Consider the following 21,710-nt stretch of genomic DNA (forward strand, 5'->3'; position numbering starts at 1 on the left):
GTTGAAAATTATTGTTGTAAATGCTTTTGTTCTTCTTTTAACTTGGCGAGCATGTCATTTTTTCAACCATCCTCTGCAAGCTTGCAGGCTTTCTATGCACAACTCTGTGCATTCTTAATTTAAGTTGGCGAGCAGGAATTTTTTAAGTTTTTTTCTTGTTCTTTATTTCAAATGGCGAGCACATTAATTTTTTTTTTCCCATGTTCCATATCTAAAATGGCGACCAGATGTAACATTTAATTTGGCGAGCAACATTATTTTAAGTTTTTTTCCATGGTTGTTAATTCAATTGGCGAGCATGTTGTTCCATATAATAAAGAGCAGCATTATGTTTAATATATAAAATGGCGCCATTTTAGTTTAATTTTGTTTTTTTAAGGAAATTTAATTTTGTTTTTGAAAGAAGGTTCATCTAGTATAATATAATGCAAACGTTGTGTATTATTTTTTAATGAAATTAATATAAATATTTTTAATTTTAATAATAATAATAATAATAATAATAATAATAATAATAATAATAATAATTATATTAATTAAGATAATTTGGAATAAAATACATTACGAAGAAAATTAACTACTGGTGATTAACAGTTGAACAATTTCTGCGAATATGACCGGTCTTGGAACACAGTCCACATTTTCTCGGTGCTTTTTCCACAACATCCATTTCAGTCAAGATGCGAGTACTGTTTGGACGACCTTTCTTTAATCTTGGCATGGTTGGATCGTGGCAAAGCTTTGGACCTTCATGCGGGGGCCAATAACTTTTGTCATGGACTACTTCGAACCTTGTGTTATAGATCACGTATACACTCTCATTTGTAAACACAGCTGGTATAAGGGTTCGATAATCATGACGAAAACTAGAACACGCAGCTATAACATGAGAACAAGGCAAATGTAAAGCCTGGAATTTTCCACAATCACACCACCCTGCCTGTAGGTCTACCTTGAATGTTCCTATCGGTCTTCCCTCCCTATAATTGATTGTTTCACGGACAGAGAAAGTATACCTTTGTCTGTCGAATTGATCAACTTGGTGAGTGTTGGACTTAATCACAGATTCTTGAATCTCCTTCATACAATGATCCGTGAATGGATCACCAGAACCTACCCTTGCATACGCCTTCTGTGCTCTATTGGCAAATAGACACGCCAACCTATAGTAGGTTGATTGGACAAGAGCTGTGACAGGGAGGTTGCGACGATAGTGTGACGGTGCATATAATGGGGTGCATGATATAATGGGATGCACAATATTAATACAAGCATGGGCTTATTCGAGAATTACGTGCATGGCACCTAAGCCAAGGACTAATATACCAGATAGGTTCCCTCTCTTTAACAGGCATGTACAATAATTTTTTTAATTTTTTTTTAAAACACAAGCGTGCTTATATTTTTTATGTTACTAATTATTAAATATTTTTCAAACTTTATCAGATGGTGTGATACTGGGATGGAATACGAAGAGGCAGGCCAACACAATCTTATCACTTATCGGTGGAGGATTGATATGAAGACAGACGATCAAGTAATTTATCATCAAAATAACTTTTTTTATTTTTTATTCAAAATATAAAAACTAACACACATTTTATATTTTTTTCAGTTCATTTGGAGACCGTATCTCAATTTACAAACTCCCACACAGAAGAAAGTGAAGTATGGTCTGCAACCACCTATATTATCTGCTTTCACGTTGTAGAGATGCACTAAGCAGATAGGGTGAAACTACAATTCGGCTTCCCTCAAAACCAACCAGACGTTCCACGTAATTTGAAGGGTTACCATGATATCACTATGAAGATCATAGGGAAGGTATCCTTGTCAACCAAATTTCAACAAGAAATTGCTACGTGGCACCAACGTCGTCAGCTAGTATTGACCGGGGTCCCCTTTATCCATGAAGTGCGACCAAATCGTCACTATATACGTTGGTATTGGGGATTTTTCAGAAACAATTTGTTTGTCTCTAGAGCTTCGCTATTGGGAGACCCAAGGGCACGTCTAAGGGTCATTCCACAAAACCAACCAGATTACCCACCCACACCACAACCCAACACACAAAACCAGACACACCCCGTACACACACCACAACCAAACCACACCTATTACACCCCACAACCCAACACATTTAAACAATTTCAAAACACTTTCCAATACACACCACCCATGTATCCATCATTTCAAAATTCTCCCATTCAATTTGGAAGCTACCCCGAATCTAGCCACCATAGCCAACATTCCCATCATTCATTCACTCTCCAGGCAGAATCTAGCCACCGCTTCCACCGACCATCATCCAATGAAAGCTTTAACCTGCCACCAACATACATGCAATCCTCCTTTCCAGAATCATCCCAACAAACACAATGGTCTTGACCACCAATATTCACAACGACACAGATGGGCAATGATGCGATGAACTGTCTGTGGGCACTTCGTCGTAATGAACCTCAGAGTGAGGAAGATGAAGAGGTAGTAGTAGAAGAAGAAGAGGTAGAAGTAGAAGAAGAATATGAAGACGTAGTACAACAAGAAAAGGATGTACAATTAGAAGAAGAAGAGGAGGAGGAGGAGGAGGAGGAGGAGGAGGAGGAGGATGAGGATGATGATGAAGACGAGAAGGAGGAGCCACAACTACAAATAGCGCCACCCGGTCGACCTCAACGAAAAATCAAACCTATTGGATGTGGTACTCATGGGCACAAAATTAGGAGAAGATAAATGTAATAGATGTTTAGGTTTGTAACAATGTTTCATTTTAATGTATTTTTGTTTAATGTTTAATAAAAAAAATCATTTTAGGTTGTTTTTTAAAATTCAAGAAATATGGTATTTTTAATAAAAAATTGTAAAAAAAATTTAAAACCGCAAAAAAATATTACAAAGGCATGTTCGTATTTAAAAAAAAAATGGCCTTGCTCGCCATTTCAAAGGACTAGCAAGAAAAAATACTTAAAAAATATGTATGAGGTTAAAAACAATAATGGCATGGTCGCCATTTTAGATATGGAACATGGGAAAAAAAATTAATGTGCTCGCCATTTGAAATAAAGACCAAAAAGAAAACTTAAAAAATTCCTGCTCGCCAACTTAAATTAAGAACGCACAGAGTTGTACAGAGAAAGCCTGCAAGCTTGCAGAGGATGGTTGAAAAAATGACATGCTCGCCAAGTTAAAAGAAGAACAAGGGCATTTACAACAATAATTTTCAACTAAGGGCAGACATATCATTTTTTTGGTGATAGGGGTAGAAAAACAAAATTCGTTCCTGTGTCGTAGGGCGCACATCTGACCTTCTACTAGCCTTCGTAAGGTGGTGTATTGGGTAAATGATAAATCACCTTAGAGTGTTTTGAAGTACTCCATCCGTCTCTTTTAAATGTGGCTTGAGTACATAATTTTTCTTTCTATTTAACTTCTTTAGTAGTTGTTTTAATACTTCTTTATCATATTTTTTCTCTTACTTACATCTTTTTCAATAGTACTATTTTTTTTTCTTCTGAAACAATTTTTTTTTACTCAAAGTTTGTATTTTGTTATCTACAAATTTAAACTTCCATAAAACTAAATTTGTTTTTGTTAATGATAATGAAACAAAATTTGATTCCCTATAATTGTGGTTCCATGATAAATCAATTGAGGAGTTGAAATATAAGGTCGACAACATTGTTAAAAATATCAAGTGCAACATAGAAGAAAAATTAGGATGGAAAAAACAATAGACTTCATGAATGTTCAACAAGAAGTAAGAATGAAATTGTGAAAGTTTCATTGGAACAAAATAAAAGGGTTGGTTCATCAATTTTATTGAAGAGATATAGTGTGTGCAAAGAAATAAAAATTTATTGGAGAAAGGGAGAGTGTATCACAATTATTAATTATGGGAGAAAATATGACGATCAAATTAATTGGAAAGAGCAATATTGTACGGGAAAAAAATATTGATGGATTAAAATGATGGTATGATAAAAAAAAACCCAAAAAATCCACTTTATCAAATTGAAGACTACTATTCTAAAAGGACACTTAAAATAGAGTAGAGGGATTACAATTTTGAGTAAATTACACTCCACTCCTCTGAGATAAGCTTAAATTATACCCATCTCTCCATTTATGTTAAAATATACACTTCACTCCCTTGAAAATAAAATATGTAAACTGTAACATCCCAGACTGCTTTCAGGATTGCCGACTAACCCCACAAACCAACACGAGTCTTTTCAACGTGCTTTGTCCTCACTCGCACGCTTACCGGGAAACTTCCCGGTAGGTCACCCATCTTAAGACTACTCCAAGTCAAGCACGCTTAACTGTGGAGTTCTTATGGAATGAGCTACCGAAAAGAAGATGCATCTTGTTGATATGGGTAGTACCTAACAATTCTTATAAGCCTTCCTTCAACCATGTAGTCCCATACCTACACGACCTCCGGATCCCTCTCATTCCGATGTGATTCGGTTCCTCCTATCAACGTGGGGTCATCCTGTAACAGCCCGACTTCCCTGGGCTACCCGGCCTTGGCCGACTTCCACTATGGGCTACCCAACACTGTTACTGGGCCACGTTGTGGGTGTTACATGCCCACTAGCTTCCGCCTGGTTCGTCCCCGAACCACACCGTACTGGGAGAGAACCAGGCTCTGATACCATTTGTAACATCCCAGACTGCTTTCAGGATTACCGACTAACCCCATAAACCAACACGAGTCTTTTCAACGTGCTTTGTCCTCACTCGCACGCTTACCGAGAAACTTCCCGGTAGGTCACCCATCTTAAGACTACTCCAAGTCAAGCACGCTTAACTGTGGAGTTCTTATGGAATGAGCTACCGAAAAGAAGATGCATCTTGTTGATATGGGTAGTACCTAACAATTCTTATAAGCCTTCCTCCAACTTAGGTTCCAATACATAATTATTGCACGTTGACATAAGAGATGCATTTAGAACGGATGAGTCATGAAAACAATTCATGGGTAGATTACCAATCATTGGAAACAAGGGACTTTAATTATGGAGTTTCGGCTTAATTAGTCGAAGCTAGTTCTATCAGAATATGCCTAGAACCAGAATAGGTTAGCATCAGAATTAGTTTCAGGATAAAGACGGGATTACTACGTCTTTATTATCAGATTCATAAATATTATCATTGTAAGAAAATCAGTTCAGTTTATAATATTAAATAATTATAAGCCGTGGCTTTTGCTATCCTCGCCAGTTAGGATACAAAAGGTTCCCGCCAGTTGGAACAGGCACTATCCGTAAGGATGACCCCACGATAATCAGAGGAGTCCGGTATCCCCGTCAGTTGGGTTCCCGCCAGTTGGAAATTATTACCGGTCAGAGTGGAATAAATTTCGGGGTTACTCCACCTGGGTTTATTCCGTAAAATCAACTCAGATAATATTGTTTGTTCAACGCTAACATTCTAACATAATATGACATATATTATGAATATGATTATGATTAAGATTATGATTTTAGTATTAGTATCAGAATTATATCAATATTTTAGATAGCGATCCTAGTTATCCCCCGATCGCTCAGTTATGCATGACAAAACTGTTTAAACCCAAAAAGGGTTGAGCTTAGAGACAAATGGCGATCCTAGGTTCCCTGAGATTGCCTACAGCCTAGGATAGGTGGAACTCACTGAGACATCCCGTCTCACCCCAATCCCTTTTATTTTATTTCAGATCAGTAGGTTGTACGTGGCAAGGAGACAATACAGGAGGCTGAATGGTATATTTCCACATGCTCGTATCGTACTAGTTCAGATTATTTATTATGGTTCCGGACATGCATTCAGATAGCAAATGTATGATCCTGCAGTGATGTATATATTTATTCAGTCGAAATTTTTATTATTGTAATTTTAATGTATCCAGTACTAAATTTAACGCGCATTCTAAATATTCTAGATAAGTTTAGTATGGGCGTTACATAGACAAAATTATGTTTTCCTCCCATTGAGGCTTAAATATGTACTACACTTTAATTCTTTTACTTTAAATAAATATATTTATAATAACAATTACTTTAAGTCATCATTTTATGTGGAAAAATTTCAAGGCACCATTTAAGAATTCCATTTTTCTTTCTTTATAACTCGAAGTATCAATGATAACTAACCTTAAATGTTTTATTACTAATTTTATGATATGATAATATAAAATTTAAGTTTAATTAGCTTATTTTATCAATTTTTATCATTTGTTCAATATTTTTCATCTTTATATTTTTTGAAAGTTAATATTTATATTTTATCTTATTTGGCTTGATAGTTTATAATATGTTGCTAATGATATTGTGGATAAAAAATAGATAGAAAGATATGCTTGTTAAAATTAAATTATATAATAGTGAGCTAAAAAGTTTAACAAGGGAGGGAAGTGTATATTTTAACATTAGAGGGGGGACTTAATTTTCTCTAATAATTTTTGCATAAGAGGGCATGTGAATGTATATTTTGACAGAAGAGAAAAAATAGCATAATTCAAGCAGGGGGAGTGTAATTTACTCTACAATTTTTTATTAAGCACTCATTGGTTTCCATGGGATTTTTTTTTCCAAACGTACGAACACTCAGAAGCACTAGTGCAGAAATCCTTTTAAGTCGGTTAAAAAAGGCCTCTTAGGTCGGTTTTGCGCCATACCTAATAGCAGGCAACATAACAACTTTTGGCGTGTTATGTCGAATTTTGAGCCAACCTAATAAATATTATTAGGTCGGGTAATTGGGATCCGACTTAAGAAGTATGGTCCTCCAAAAATACGAATGTCACATTAACCTGACCTAAGAAAATAATTTCTTAACTCGTATAAGTTTGAATCGACCTAAGAAGTACATTTTTTTTTATTTCCTGCATGTATGCTGAATTTGTATCCCATTTTCCTCTGCATATATGCAGGATATCTCATACCATTAAATTGTATTAATCAAAAGATACATTTAAGAGTTGGATCAAGATACATGTAAAACATGTACTAATCAAAACAAAATTATAAAACTATAATGTCACTGCAAGTAAAACAAAGTCACTGCACTAGCAAGGTAAGAGTTAGGCCAAAGTAGAAATAGATAAAACACCTACAATAGGAGAAATACAACCACACTGAATAAACAAAAATCCAAAATAGACCAACACTGCGATGAATCCTCACCTGTTCCAATAACAAGTCTCACAACTAAGTCCATTTCAAAACCAGTCACACACTAAGCTGAATCCACGCTGTTGTTAATTCGATGAAAACTTACACCAATAATACTTGATGTGTGGATCAAGGGATAGTCAAGCAACTGGGCTTGGGTATGCTCCATTTAGTCCATTTAGGGGTTTGGATTAAAGACAAGTGGCAACCAAACATCCAACGGCTAAGATTTTAAATTAAAAAAAATAAACATTTGTTTAATTAAACAAAAAACAACGTTGAAACCCTTTGTATCCTCATCGCCGGAACCTTCCTTTTCCCTATGCACTACCACCTCCATTCCCCTCTCTGGCGACACCTTCCATCACCGCCGTTGAAACCCTTTGTATCATCATCGTCGGAACCCATTTCTTCTTCATGGGGTTGTCTCTGTTTGTTGTTGTTGTTGAGCATCATTAGCTTCTACATATTGATGTTATGCGCACTTGTTATGAAGAAATTATGAGATTATTGGTTGAACTGGTTAACAGATCGATCTTAACAATAGTTGGTAAACGGGAAAGAAATTCCTATTATCAAAATTGTGGTTGCGATGACGGAAGTGTGACAGAAACTCAGGAAGAAGAAATTGATTGCGACATGATGCAAGTGGTTTCAACAGAGGCGATGGACGACGGCGGAAGCAGCGGAGAGGGTCGATGGGGATGAGGGGCGGTGGTGCTTGAGGAAGTGGAAGGGATGCGTTACGTTTAGAGAGGAAGAAGGAGAGCGTTTTTTTGTCTAATTAAACAAATGTTTATTTTTTTTAATTTAAAATCTCAGCCTTTGAATTTTTGTTTGCCACGTGTCCTTAATCCAAACCTCTAAATGGATTAAATGGAGCATCATCTAAATGGAGCATACCCAGACTCCAAGCAACCAATACAAGTGGATCACGATTATAATCACAAACAAAGGTAGAAAACAACGAGAGAAAGAAATTAGAGAGAACACAAAAGAATTTGTTGACCCAGTTCGGAGCAGCCCTCCGTTTCACTATAATGATGAGTAACTTTACAAAAGAGATATCAATGGTTACAAGAATAAGTCTCCCGCCTAATTCTATCTAAAGCCTCAATCTCTTCCCGTGACCAAGTGACTCAATCCTAATAGTGTTTCCCAAGGTGAATCAACCCAACCCTAATGTTTGTTGCCAAGAGCAAACTTTATACAAACCCTAGTTTGATTTCTAAACCCTTGTTTCAGCCCCCTCTATCTCAAGGTTTACTCTGATAAAAGGTCTATATTTATAGTAAAAGTATAACTCATAAATTTGGAACGAATATCACACTGAAGATACGTTTCTTTTTTTTCTCCTTCAATGAAAGAATATTTATATGAAAAATATAATATTCCCTTTCAAAATATATTTGCATCAAATCGTCCTTCATACGGTATATTTTCAGCACCAAATATATTTGAAACAAATCTTTTATATTTTTAGCAACAATATGAAGGTGAGAAAAACACAAAAAGGGGGGTTGAATTGTGTTAGCTTTTTCTTCGTTTTCTCCTAAGCTGAAAACACTGATCAGAAGCAAAGTGAGAACTGCTTCTGAAGTGAAGTTCAGGACTAATATGCAGCGGATAAAAACAGAGAGAGAGAAAGAAGAAAGACACAAAGCAATTATACAGGTTCCTTCCACAAACCGGAAGTAGTCTTGTCCCCCTTGCACTTCCAAGGAGAGTTCACTATAATGTAATATCTGATTACAACTGCTCACTGCTAAACTTAGCAAGAGACTTCAAATTGCTCATGCACACAAGCAAGATACTTCCTATGCTCCTGAACATAATCAAGAGACTTCTATTGCTCAAGCACAACTGCAAGAGACTTCTAATCAAACAAAATTACACAGAAAAATGTTTGAGGTTGAACACTTGATATACAATCAGAGGTGCTCACAATACAAATCAGATACAGACTCTTTAAGACTCTAGAATTTCTAAGATATGAACTTGAAAACAGAAATTCTAAGTGAACTTTGAATGCAGAACAATTTCAGCAGAGTTTTGGCACTTGTAAATTGTTATCGAGTCTCTACCAATCTCTAGGTCTTCACTCCTTTATATAGAGGTGTGAAAGAGACATTGTGAAATTGCCAGCACATCAAAAAGAGTCGTTTGAAGCTTTGATCAATCACCAATGATCCTTTGCCTGATATGGTAGTTGTCCTATGAAGGATCAATTTGAAATGCATTCCTATTGTGAAAGAACATCGTTGCAGGCAGAGCTGTATATCAAAGCTGTTTTCTTGTCTTGTAGCAGGGACACTGCAGAGTAGTGAAGGTAGTGGTTGTACACTTCGTACAATTGTACTTTGTCAAAGCTTTTTGAAGATAAGCATCCAATGCCTTCAAATCTGCTCAAAATGACTGTTGCTTTGTATTCCCAGTCTTCTGCATTGCTTTTGAATCCATTAAATAGCTTTTGAAGCATTAATTCTTCCATAACTTTAGCTTCTGGTGAATTTCAGCTTCTGATGAGGTTGCTTCTGATGATCTTGCTTCTGATGAACTTGCTTCTGATGACGTCATCAGGAGCACTCTTGTCTTCAGGAGCACTTTTGTCTTCAGGAGCGCTTTCTCTTCAGATGCTTTAAACTTCCTTTTTTTTTGTTGATTTCTAAGCTCTCTTTTGTTCTTCAGAACCTATATATGATGTCAAATTTTGTCTATGGTCCTGTACACTTGAACTAAAATTAGCTAGTCCAATTGACAATTTTTAATACCTTGTTATCATCAAAACTCTCGAGGTTCATTGTTTAAACACATTTTGTTCCAACAATCTCCCCCTTTTTGATGATGGCAAACAATAGTATTTAAAATGTGCAATTGTTGTTAATCTAATTAACAAGTTGACTTTAAGGGCATGAGGTTTGCAAGCTCCCCCTGAGTCTAATAGTTCTTAAGGTGAGTTTTGTATTCAATTTAATTAAATTCATCATTAAAAACATAATAACACTCAGAATATTCTCACATTAATAGACTAAGAGATAAGAAGTTGGTCCTATTAATTTAAAATGGTTAAAAATTAAATTAATGGGGCTCAGAGCCTATAAATACTATACATATTACTCCCCCTTTTGTCATCAACAAAAAGTCTAAAAACTAAAGACAAAGAGAAGGATAGTAAAAAAGATAGTGAGAAAAAAATTTAATCAGAGCATTAAACATATAAATAATAGAGCAAACCATATAATCATATGTATATCAGAGCACACACATATATATCAGAGTAAAGTAATTGAGGTCAGAAGCATAGATAAACAATCAGAAGCACAAAAGATGTTCAGAAGCAAAATATTATTCAGAAGCACAAAAAAACAAAGAAGAATGCTAAGCAAGGAAAATTTAAACTAAACAAGCTATAAATGTGTGCAACTAAGGTTTGGCTTGTTTGTTGAACATTTCCATCATCTTTTGCAACAGCATGTTTGTCTTCTCTTGTTGTTGCTTCATCTCAGCCTTAAATTCCTCATTGCTTCTGATTAGTTTCTCTTCTCTTATTCTGGCTTCTTCTAGCTTGACCTCAGTTGATGACTTGTACTCTAACAACAGTAGCTTCTGCTCTAGAAGTTCCTATTCTAGCTTCGTGTTCTTCTTTTCTAAGAGAGCATTCTTTTGCAACAAAGCTAGATCAGGAGAGGCTGTTTTGAAATTGACCTTGTTGAGGAAGGTCAAGTCCAGTTCTCTTGGATGCACACCTGAAGGAATGAAGTCTGTAACTTCTCTTCCTTTGATAATTGGAGGATTCTACACCCAAATTTTTAGGATCTTGACTTCTTGAAGACTGCTGTCTATACCCTTCAGCCAATCTTTGAGCTTCTGATGTGCTAGATCTTGAGCATCTGTGCATGTTGTTTGGAGTGCAGACATAGTGTAGTCAACTCTTTCCTTGAGTCTGTTCCATCGCTTTTCATAGCTTTCTTTATGCACTAGATCATTTCTAGCTGGAATAAGCTTGACCAACTCCTGACCTATATTCTCACACACATTTTGAAGTAGAGTAGAATCAAGAAAGATGGTTGGTTGTGAGGGTATCTTTGTAGGTTTAGGTGGAGTTGTGGGTACAATGGCAAAGTTGGATGATGAAGGTTGGCTATTTGTGGAGTTAGTTGATTGAGTGTTACTGGATGATGGTTGATCATGAGTAGTTTTTATAACCATGGTGAATGATTGAGGATCAACTTAATCTTCCTCAGAGTCAGTATCCATAGATGTGGCTATAGAAACAAGATTGTTTATGCATGTTGGTTTCAAAACAATTTCAGGTAATGGAATGGTGGATGATTGGGGTTGATTAGGAACAAGTTATTCAGGAACAATGTGTTCTGGAACAACAAGTTCAGGTGAGAAAACATGCTCAGAAGTAGAGACATGTTCCGGGCTAGTATCATCTGTGGGTTAGGTAGTTGTTGTTGGGGGCTTTCTGAAGCATCTTCCATAGAGGCTACTTCAGAGGCTCTTTCTAAGTTTGGCTTAACCTTTGGTAGTTCACCAGAATAGTGACTAACCAGATTGTCTATGACAATGGTGTCTTGTGTTTGGTTGGTTGAGGGTGGTTGAGATGATGAGGGTTCAACATTTACCTCATCAGGTACCTTCCAAATGCTCAATAGTATGGGTTATATAGACTGGTTTTCATGCATTTAGTAGCCACTTTTCCATCATCCCTATTAGTTGCATTCAAAACTCACTCAAGTGACAAAAGCGTCACAGACAAAAACTCAGTCAGTCATGTTATGGTCGTAAGTCGTAACATAGTATTATGGACACCCATAATTCTCTCGAGTGGTGATACGTTGACCAAAATAGGTGGTACACACCTCTTCTACCACCACACACAAATGTACACGTGACCATATGACATTATCTTGACTTTTCTACCTTTTTCTCATTGACTTGACCTTCAAGCATCCTTATTTAATTCATTGTCTTCAAAACTTCATGAAATGCATCGTTTTTTTTATCACTTTCTTCATGTTCACTTCTTCTTGACCTATTAAATGAAAATAAAACATAATGTAGTGAATTAGAAACTAAAAAAAAAACTAATTTGTCAAATAAAATAAAGCTATAAAATAGGTAAAAAATAATATTATCACGCATTACCTGCAAAATTAGCTGAACGAGGCTAGACATTGTACAACCATGTTGAGGGGTTGAATGATTTGTGGTTGAAAGGGATGGTTGAGGGGTAGTCTTTCACAGGCTTTGTTCCTCATCTCAGACAATTCACCTATCCTTTCATCAACTGAAGGAATCATAGGCTCAAAAGGAATAGTCTGAGAAGGCTTTTTGTAAGTCTTGGTTTTAGGCTTAATGTGTGTGATTTTGTAAATTTGGCCTAAGGGTCTATCATCTGAATCTGTGGATGATGATGATGATGATGAGGTGGATTGAGAGGATGATGATGGGGTAATGTCTGATTCTAACTCTACTACAACATTAGTATGTGAGAGATCAGGATTACCTTGTGCATCAACTTCTGGAGCAGCAGCTTCTGATCCAGCAGTAATATCCTCCTAGACACCATCTCCAGCATTCACAACCATAAGCAAGTTTCCTGCTTCTGAAGATGCCATTTCTTGCAGATCTTCAGTGGCTTCAACCAGTTGTTGTGCAACCACTCCAACATCTTTCCTTGTAATGCTTGATGCAGGGACCTCTATTTCCTTTGCAATTTCCAGAGCCTTCTGGAGTGCAGCAGCATTCTCAGCTTTCTTCCTCTTGACCTCACTTGTAACCAAATCTGTAGAAGCTTCAATACCTTCTACTTCTTCAGTCACATAGAGTGACTCTTTGATCTTCCTGAGCACTGGCTTTCTCTTCCTCTTAGGCACTGAAAGCTGTTCAGGAGCAGCTTGAGTGGAAGCAGCAGCTTTACCACTTCTGGTTTTCTTGTTCAGAACCACATCAGTGTCCAGGTCCTGAACTTCTTCTTCAATTGATGGTAAGCCAGAACCACCAATTTTAAGCTTGTCAAAAGCTTTCCCTTTCTTGGCTATAGGTTGTTCAGCTTCAAGATATTCTTCTTTGGAGGTCATCTTTCTCTTTGATTTTCTGCTTCTGGCTACTGGCAGAGCACCTCCATACATCTCTTTAGGTACATCATCCAGCCTGATGACCTTCCCATAGGTTTCATAGTGGTCTTTAATGAAGTTCATCTGAACTTCAATTGGGTCCTTCTTGCAGATAGGGGGAAAGTTCTCCATCAAGTTAGACTTAGCCCTTGATTCACTCAAGTCATTAGCAAGTTTAGTAACTGCACTAATCAGCCTCATGTGCTTGAATGTGCTCCCATTGATGAACTTTCCTGTTAGAGTGCCCAGATATGCATCTGAAAAGATTTGGACACTGCTGAGTACATCCAGAATCCCTCCTTGATGAAGGATTTCTTATATCAGCCTTCCATAAGGAACCCAACACCTTTTCTTTTGTTGACTCTCCCTCAGCTCCTTGATCATGTACTTGAAAATGTATTTGGGAACATTTACCTTTTCCTTCTGAATGAAGTGGTGAAGGAAAACTTTCTGACCCAGTGAAGGTTGATCACTGCTACCACCTTTTGGTAACAGATTTTCATTCTGAATCTTCAGAAGCAGTTTCTTCTCAATGCTTAAATCAGCATACTTTCCTAGAGTACTGGAGTTGAACATGGTCATGTTGACAGTTTCATTCCAGGGGCTGTTCTTGCCATTTGGAATTTCTACTCCTGAGTATTTACCAGAAGCATCTATTCTGAGTACAGATGTTATTTGCCATTCAGCAATAAACACTGGATTTCCCATGACGCTTGACCTAATCTCCACACAAGTGAATGGCCTCAAGCCCATTTCTTCTCTTGTCTTCCCAGCCAGAGAGGGATTGAGCAGAATCTTCTGACTTTCTTCAGCTTCAGAAGCAGCTTTGTCGTAAACTGATGCTCTTACCCAGAAGTGCTTTACCAGTGTTTCATATGTTGGTCCATTCAACCTGTTGAAGTATGGCATAAGCCCTTGAGCTTCGTAGTAGCTTTTGATGTCACACCCATGAAACGCTAGAGAGTTGAAATCCACATGATTTTCTGTTTGAACCTTTAACTCCCACTCTTCTAAGGACATGGTCCTTCCCTTAATCTCGTAGGCAGGGGCTTCTTGTAAGGACGATTCTGGAGCACCTTCTTGCATGTTAGAAGTTGATTCTGGAATATCTTGTTGCGAACTTGATGATGCCATTGATGATTAAAGAAGTTTAGGGTTCTAGGTTTTGAGTTGCAGAGAAATCGCAAAGAACAGTTTGAGAAAAGAGTGTTTGTTGTGAAGTGAGTAGTGTGTGAAATGTCTAAGTGTTTTGAGTAAAAATGTTTGCAATTCAGACAAGAGACAAACAAACATAGCATTAATGAAAAAGGGGGCGCGTGATAGTACATTCAAAGCTATAATCATCATTGCCTTCTTACGTTATACAACCGTACACATAAGCCACGTCAGAAGTTCTCAGAGTAACTACCAAGTTAGTGGGTCAGGTGTCACTAAAAAGTAACTTCCAGCGTTTCCACTAACTCTATTATTCAGAAGCACAAAATCCAGCTTCTGGACTCCAGATGCTGACGTCATCATTAGAAGAACATTTTCCTCAGAACCTCAATAAAGAGCTTCTGATGGACCATAGCTTCTGAACAGACTTCAGAACATAAATTCCTATTCAGGAGCAAGCAAATTTTAATCAGACACAAAGTGCATGTTCAAATTTTTCTTTATAAAGTCAAATATTTCAACAGTTAAAAGCTTACTAAATATATCAGTCCATTGATTCTCAGTATCAATGAATTGCATATCTAAAATTCCTTTTTGAACATAGTCTCTGATAAAATGGTGTTTGATTTCAATGTGCTTAGCTCTTGAATGGAGAATTGGATTCTTTAACAAACAAATAGAAGCAGTATTATCACAATAGATGGGAATATTGTTAGCAATAATCTGATAGTCTTCCAACTGATGTTTCATCCAAAGTAGTTGCGTACAACAACTTGCAGCTGAGATGTATTCTGCTTCTGCTGTAGACATAACAATAGTTGCTTGTCTCTTACTAGCCCAGGATATCAGATTATCACCCAGAAATTGACAATTGCCACTGGTTGACTTTCTTTCAATCCTACCACCAGCATAATCAGCATCACAAAATCAAACCAACTGATAATCTAAGGATTTCCTATAGAGGAGCCCAAGATAAGTTGTTCCTTTCAAATACCTGAAGATTCTCTTAACAACAGTTAAATGAGATTCTCTAGGATATGATTGGAATCTTGAACACAAGCATACACTGAATAAAATATCTGGCCTAGATGGAATGAGGTATAACAAAGAACCAATCATACCTCTGTACAGCTTCTGGTCTACTTTTGTTCCAGTATCTACTTTGCTTAAGGTGTAGGTTGGATGCATTGGAGTGTTTATCACTTTGCAATCTTCAAGCTTGAACTTCTTCAGAAGCTCCTTAGTGTATTTTGTTTGATGAACATATACTCCATCTTTGCTTTGGTTGATTTGAATTCCAAGGAAGAACTTCAGCTCTCCCATCATACTCATTTCAAATTCATCCTGCATTAACTTAGAAAACTCTTTGCAAAGAGATGCATTAGTAGAACCAAATATTATATCATCAACATATATCTGCACAACAAGAATGTCTTTCTCAAGAGTCCTTCTGAAGAGTGTTATGTCAACTTGGCCTCTTTTAAAATCATATTTGATCAAGAAATTACTTAGTCTATCATACCAAGCTCTGGGAGCTTGTTTCAAGCCATATAGTGATTTCTTAAGTTTGTAAACATGGTCAGGATGCTTAAGATCCTCAAAACCAGGAGGTTACTTGACAAACACTTCTTCTTAAATGACTCCATTTAGAAATGCACTCTTGACATCCATTTGATATAATATTATGCCATGATTAACTGCATATGATAGAAGTAACCTGATTGCTTCCAATCTTGCAACTGGAGCAAATGTTTCAGTATAATAAATCCCTTCTTGTTGACTGTAACCTTGTGCAACAAGTCTTGCTTTGTTTCTGGTTACTTCACCTTGTTCATTCGGCTTGTTTCTGAATACCCATTTTGTTCCAATAATGTTCTTATGCTGAGGTTTGGGTACCAGATCCCACACATCATTTCTTTGAAACTGATTAAGCTCTTCCTGCATAGCTAGTATCCATCCATCATCTGAAAGTGCTTCATCAACTGTAGCAGGTTCAATCACTGATAACAATCCTATCATAGACTCTTCTTGTCTGAAATATGATCTTATTCTTCTAGGACTTTCTTTGTTTCCAATGATTTCATCCTCAGGATGTGAAGACTTGTACTTGAATGTATTCTTGGATTGATCAGCTTGCTGAGAGCCATCTTAAGCTTCATCAGAAGCAACTTCATCTTGTGCTTCTGAGGTGGGTTCAGCGTCTGGACTGTCTTCAAATTCAGTTATCTGATCAGGTTCTGGAGTATCTTCAGGAACCTGTATCTCTGCAAAACTTTCATCTTCCTCTGGAGTTTTACTTCCAGGCTCTTTGTCATCAAATTTAACGTGCATTGATTCTTCAACACATAGTGTTTCTGAATTATACACTATGTATGCCTTTGACCTCTCAGAGTAACTTAAGAAGATTCCTCTTTGGGCCTTGGCATCAAATTTCTTTAGGCAGAGCTTGTTGTTTAGAATGTAACATGTACATCCAAATTAATGAAAGTAAGAGATATTGGGTCTTCTTCCCTTATAGAGTTCATATGCTGTTTTCTCCAAGATAGGTTTGATATAGATTCTATTTTGGACATAACATGTTGTATTCACTGCTTCTGCCCAGAAATGTTTAGCCAAATTATTTTCTTGAATCATGGTTCTAGCCATTTCTTGTAAAGTTCTATTCTTCCTCTCTATAACCCCATTTTGTTGTGGAGTTCTCGGAGAAGAGAATTCATGGACAATTCCAAGTTTTTCACAAAAATTTTCAAATGGCTCATTTTCAAATTCTCCACCATGATCACTTCTAACTTTCAAAATTTTCATTTCTTTTTCAGACTGTATTTGTGTGCAGAAGTTACTGAATACATCATAAGCATTATCCTTACTTTTCAGGAATTTTACCCAAGTCCATCTGCTGTAATCATCAACAATAACCAATCCATATTTACTTCCATATAAGGATGCACTGCTAACTGGTCCAAATAAATCAATATGAAGTAATTCTAAGGGTCTAGAGGTTGAAACAATGTCTTTTGTTTTAAAAGATGATTTCGCAATTTTTCCCTTCTGGCATGCACCACAAAGTGCATCTGAATGATAGTCAATGTCTGGAAGGCCTTTGACAAGTTGTAACTTACTAAGCTTAGAGATTAATCTCTAGTTAGCATGTCCCAACCTTCTGTGCCACATCCATTTCTTATCATTCACTAACAGAAGGCAAATTACCTTCTGGTCAACCAGCTCAGAGAAGTTAATTTTGTAGACATTCTCCATCCTCTTTCCCTTGAATACTATGGATTTGTTTTCTTTGTTGATTACAGTGCAGTTGGTCTTTTCAAACATCACATCATAACCATTGTCACAAAATTGACAAATGCTCAATAGGTTATGTTCAAGACCTTCTACCAACCACACATTATTGGTTGAGATAGAGGAGTTACCAATAGTTCCCGTTCCAATGATCTTGCCAGACTGGTTGCCTCCAAACTTCACACTTCCTCCTTCTTTCATTGTGAGGGTGAGGAACATAGACTTCTTTCCTGTCATATGCCTTGAGCAACCGCTGTTTAGGTACCATGATTTTTGCTTTTCCTTTGCTCTTAGACATATCTGCAGTATTGACATTTTTAGATTTAGGTACCCATTGTTTTATGAGTCCTTTCAGCCTTTTGCTGTAAGTTTGGTAGCTTCAGGTTAACCAATACTTTAGGTTTAACAACCTTTGGTTTTGGTACTTCAGAAGCAGTAACTGTCTTCTTCTGAAACTTAGACTTCAGGACCTCAGATTCATGTTTCAACAGACTCTAAGGAACATGTTCTGATCTCTTTAGAATCCTGATCTTTGAAGTCTTAGAATCAGAGTTTATCATTGCCTTTGGCTTAGAGTTCATTGGCTTTGAAGTAATCTTAGCCTTAGAGCTAGAAGCTTCAGGTTATGATTGAACAACAGTTTCCAACTTAGCGCCTTTATGTACAAAGAAGGTTTTCAATCTTTCCTTGATGCATTCACAACATGCTTTGAGACTGATTTCATTAGGTTTCCCTCCTGAAAATCCAATCCCTTTACCATTGTTTCTGTAAATGCTGTAAATCATTGAAGCAACTTTGCTTCTGTCAATACCAGATATAATAAAATCTTCAAGAGCTATCTCATGCTTGCTTAAAGACTTTCCATTACACTTTTCTTGTAGCTTCTGACAAAGATACTTGAGCTTCTCTTCATAAGTTTTACAAATGAAGTCAAAGCCTCTAAGTCCTTCTTCAGAAGCTTTCAAATCCAATAGAGTTGATTCTTGTTGTTTCATCAACACAACATATTTTTCTTTTAAATCTTTCAACTCATTGGTTCTAAGCTCAAAATGTGTAAGGAGTTCTTTAAGAGACTCAATAAGTTCTTCTCTGGGAATTTTAGAATATACCTCGTTTTCATCTTCAGAATCTGAATCAGGATCTGCTTTTGAAGTCTCAGTAGCCACTAACCCAACAGCTACTGTAGCATCTTCATCAGCTTCTTCCTTTTCAGACCCAGATTCACTATCCAGATCTTCCTAGGTTGCCATTAAACTCTTCTTAATCTGCTTTCTGAATTTCCTTATGTTGAAGCTTGATTTCTTTGACTTGTCCTTTGATTTCTCCTTTTGAAGATCAGGGCAATCAGCAATGAAGTGTCCAGGCTTCTTACAGTTGAAGCATCCCTTCTGATCTTCTTTCTTGGAGCTCTTGCTACCACTTCTCTTACTCAGAAACTTCCTGTTCTTTCTTACCAGATACTCAAGCTTGTTGGAAATCATAGCCATCTTCTCTGCAGGATCTTCACTAGAGTCTCCATCAGATGACTCTTCTTCAGATTCAACAACCTTCAGAGCTTTTGATGACTTCCCTTTAGATGGTAGAGCAATGGATTTACTCTTCTTGGAAGGTTCATGTTCATTAAGACTAATGTCATGAACTTTGAGAGAGCTGACAAGATCTTCAACACTCAAAGTGTTTAAATCTTTAGCTTCCTCAATAGCAGTAACCTTAGGTCTCCATCTAGCAGGAAAGCTTCTTAGTATCTTGCTAACATGGTCAGAAGCAACATAACTCTTCTTCAGTATTTGTAGTCCAGAGACTAGGGTTTGAAACCTTGAGTACATCTCCTCAATAGTTTCATCATCCTTCGTCTTGAACAACTCATACTGATGAACCAGTATAAGAGCCTTTGCTTCTCTGACTTTCTTGCTGCCTTCATAGTTAGCACAAAGAGAAGCAAACATTGCTTTAGCAGTTGACTTGTCACTCATCTTCATATACTCTACTTTAGGAATAACAGTGACAAGTGCTCCTCTGATAATATGGTGCATCTTGTAAATCTTCTTTTGAGCAGGAGTATGTTCCTTTCTGTCAACATTAGCTCCTTCTTCATCAAGAACCAAGTCACCAACACCATCTTCAAGTATGTCCCATAATTCTTCATCTAAACCCATGACATAGCTGTAGAAGTTGGTTTTCCACCAAGAAAATTCTTCAGGATCTCCATTGAATTTAGGAACTTTTCCAGAGTTGAACTTTTTGTTGTCACTGTAATCATATGGAACAACAGTATGATTATGACCAGATCCAGAACTAGAAGTATCACCAGACATGTTTTTCTCAGATCTTTTTCTGTTACACTGTTAAGTGTTAAGACAACAGACCAAGGCTCTAGATACCAATTGAAGGTGAGAAAAACACAAGAAGGGGGGTTGAATTGTGTTAGCTTTTTCTTCGTTTTCTCCTAAGCTGAAAACACTGATCAGAAGCAAAGTGAGAACTGCTTCTGAAGTGAAGTTCAGGACTAATATGCAGCGGATAAAAACAGAGAGAGAGAAAGAAGAAAGACACAAAGCAATTATACATGTTCCTTCCACAAACCGGAAGTAGTCCTGTCCCCCTTGCACTTCCAAGGAGAGTTCACTATAATGTAATATCTGATTACAACTGCTCACTGCTAAACTTAACAAGAGACTTCAAATTGCTCAAGCACACAAGCAAGATACTTCCTATGCTCCTGAACATAATCAAGAGACTTCTATTGCTCAAGCACAACTGCAAGAGACTTCTAATCAAACAAAATTACACAGAAAAATGTTTGAGGTTGAACACTTTATATACAATCAGAGGTGCTCAGAATACAAATCAGATACAGACTCTTTAAGACTCTAGAATTTCTAAGATATGAACTTGAAAACAGAAATTCTATTTGAACTTTGAATGCAGAACAATTTCAGCAGAGTTTTGGCACTTGTAAATTGTTATTGAGTCTCGACCAATCTCTAGGTCTTCACTCCTTTATATAGAGGTGTGAAAGATACGTTGTGAAATTGTCAGCACATAAAAAAGAGTCGTTTGAAGCTTTGATCAATCACCAATGATCCTTTGCCTGATATGGTAGTTGTCCTATGAAGGATCAATTTGAAATGCATTCCCATTGTGAAGGAACATCGTTGTAGGCAGAGCTATATATCAGAGTTGTTTTCTTGTCTTGTAGCAGGGACACTGCAGAGTAGTGGAGGTAGTGGTTGTACACTTCGTACAATTGTACTTTGTCAACGCTTTTTGAAGATAAGCATCCAATGCCTTCAAATCTGCTCAAAATGACTGTTGCTTTGTATTCCCAGTCTTCTGCATTGCTTTCGAATCCATTAAACAGCTTTTGAAGCATTAATTCATCCATCTGATTGAACTTTAGCTTCTAGTGAATTTCAGCTTCTGATGAGGTTGCTTCTGATGATCTTGCTTCCGATGACGCCATCAGGAGAACTCTTGTCTTCAGGAGCTCTTTCTCTTCAGATGCTTGAAGCTTCTTTTTTTTTTGTTGATTTCTAAGCTCTCTTTTGTTCTTCAGAACCTATATATGATGTCAAATTTTGTCTATGGTCATGTACACTTGAACAAAAATTAGCTAGTCCAATTGACAATTTTTAACACCTTGTTATCATCAAAACTCTCAAGGTTCATTGTTTAAACACATTTTGTTCCAACACAATATTCTCCATCCATTAAATTTTGAGTCATACTGCAACAAAAGCTTGCTTCAATAAGTCCAAAATCATATTTGCACCGAGTTCTTGAACATTTTTAACTTCATCCTTGTGAAAAAGATTTGAATCTGCAAATATCTGAATAAATAAATGTTGATATAATATTAGATTTTTATCTAAACATGAAAAAATAAAATTAAGTAAATTGTTCAAAAAATCCTATTACATACTTGCATCCATGAATTAACAACACCATCAAATACAATGTTCAACATATGTATCATGAC

General features: G+C 36.7%; 1 protein-coding gene and 1 pseudogene across 1 annotated transcript; both read right to left on the reverse strand.

Moving 5' to 3' along the window:
- Positions 1 to 13,600: 13,600 nt before the first annotated feature.
- Positions 13,601 to 14,419, reverse strand: LOC146921896 (uncharacterized). The gene has a single exon (XM_085711402.1). It carries the CDS (start codon positions 14,417 to 14,419, stop codon positions 13,601 to 13,603), a length of 819 nt encoding a protein of 272 aa, XP_085567528.1.
- Positions 14,420 to 14,802: 383 nt separating this feature from the next.
- On the reverse strand, positions 14,803 to 20,046 carry LOC146921897 (uncharacterized; annotated as a pseudogene).
- Between the last annotated feature and the right edge of the window lie 1,664 nt (positions 20,047 to 21,710).

This window comes from Medicago sativa, chromosome 5, assembly GCF_051527215.1.
Source record: "Medicago sativa cultivar Bolivia chromosome 5, Bolivia_mono, whole genome shotgun sequence".
In the NCBI taxonomy this organism is placed as follows: Eukaryota; Viridiplantae; Streptophyta; class Magnoliopsida; order Fabales; family Fabaceae; genus Medicago; species Medicago sativa.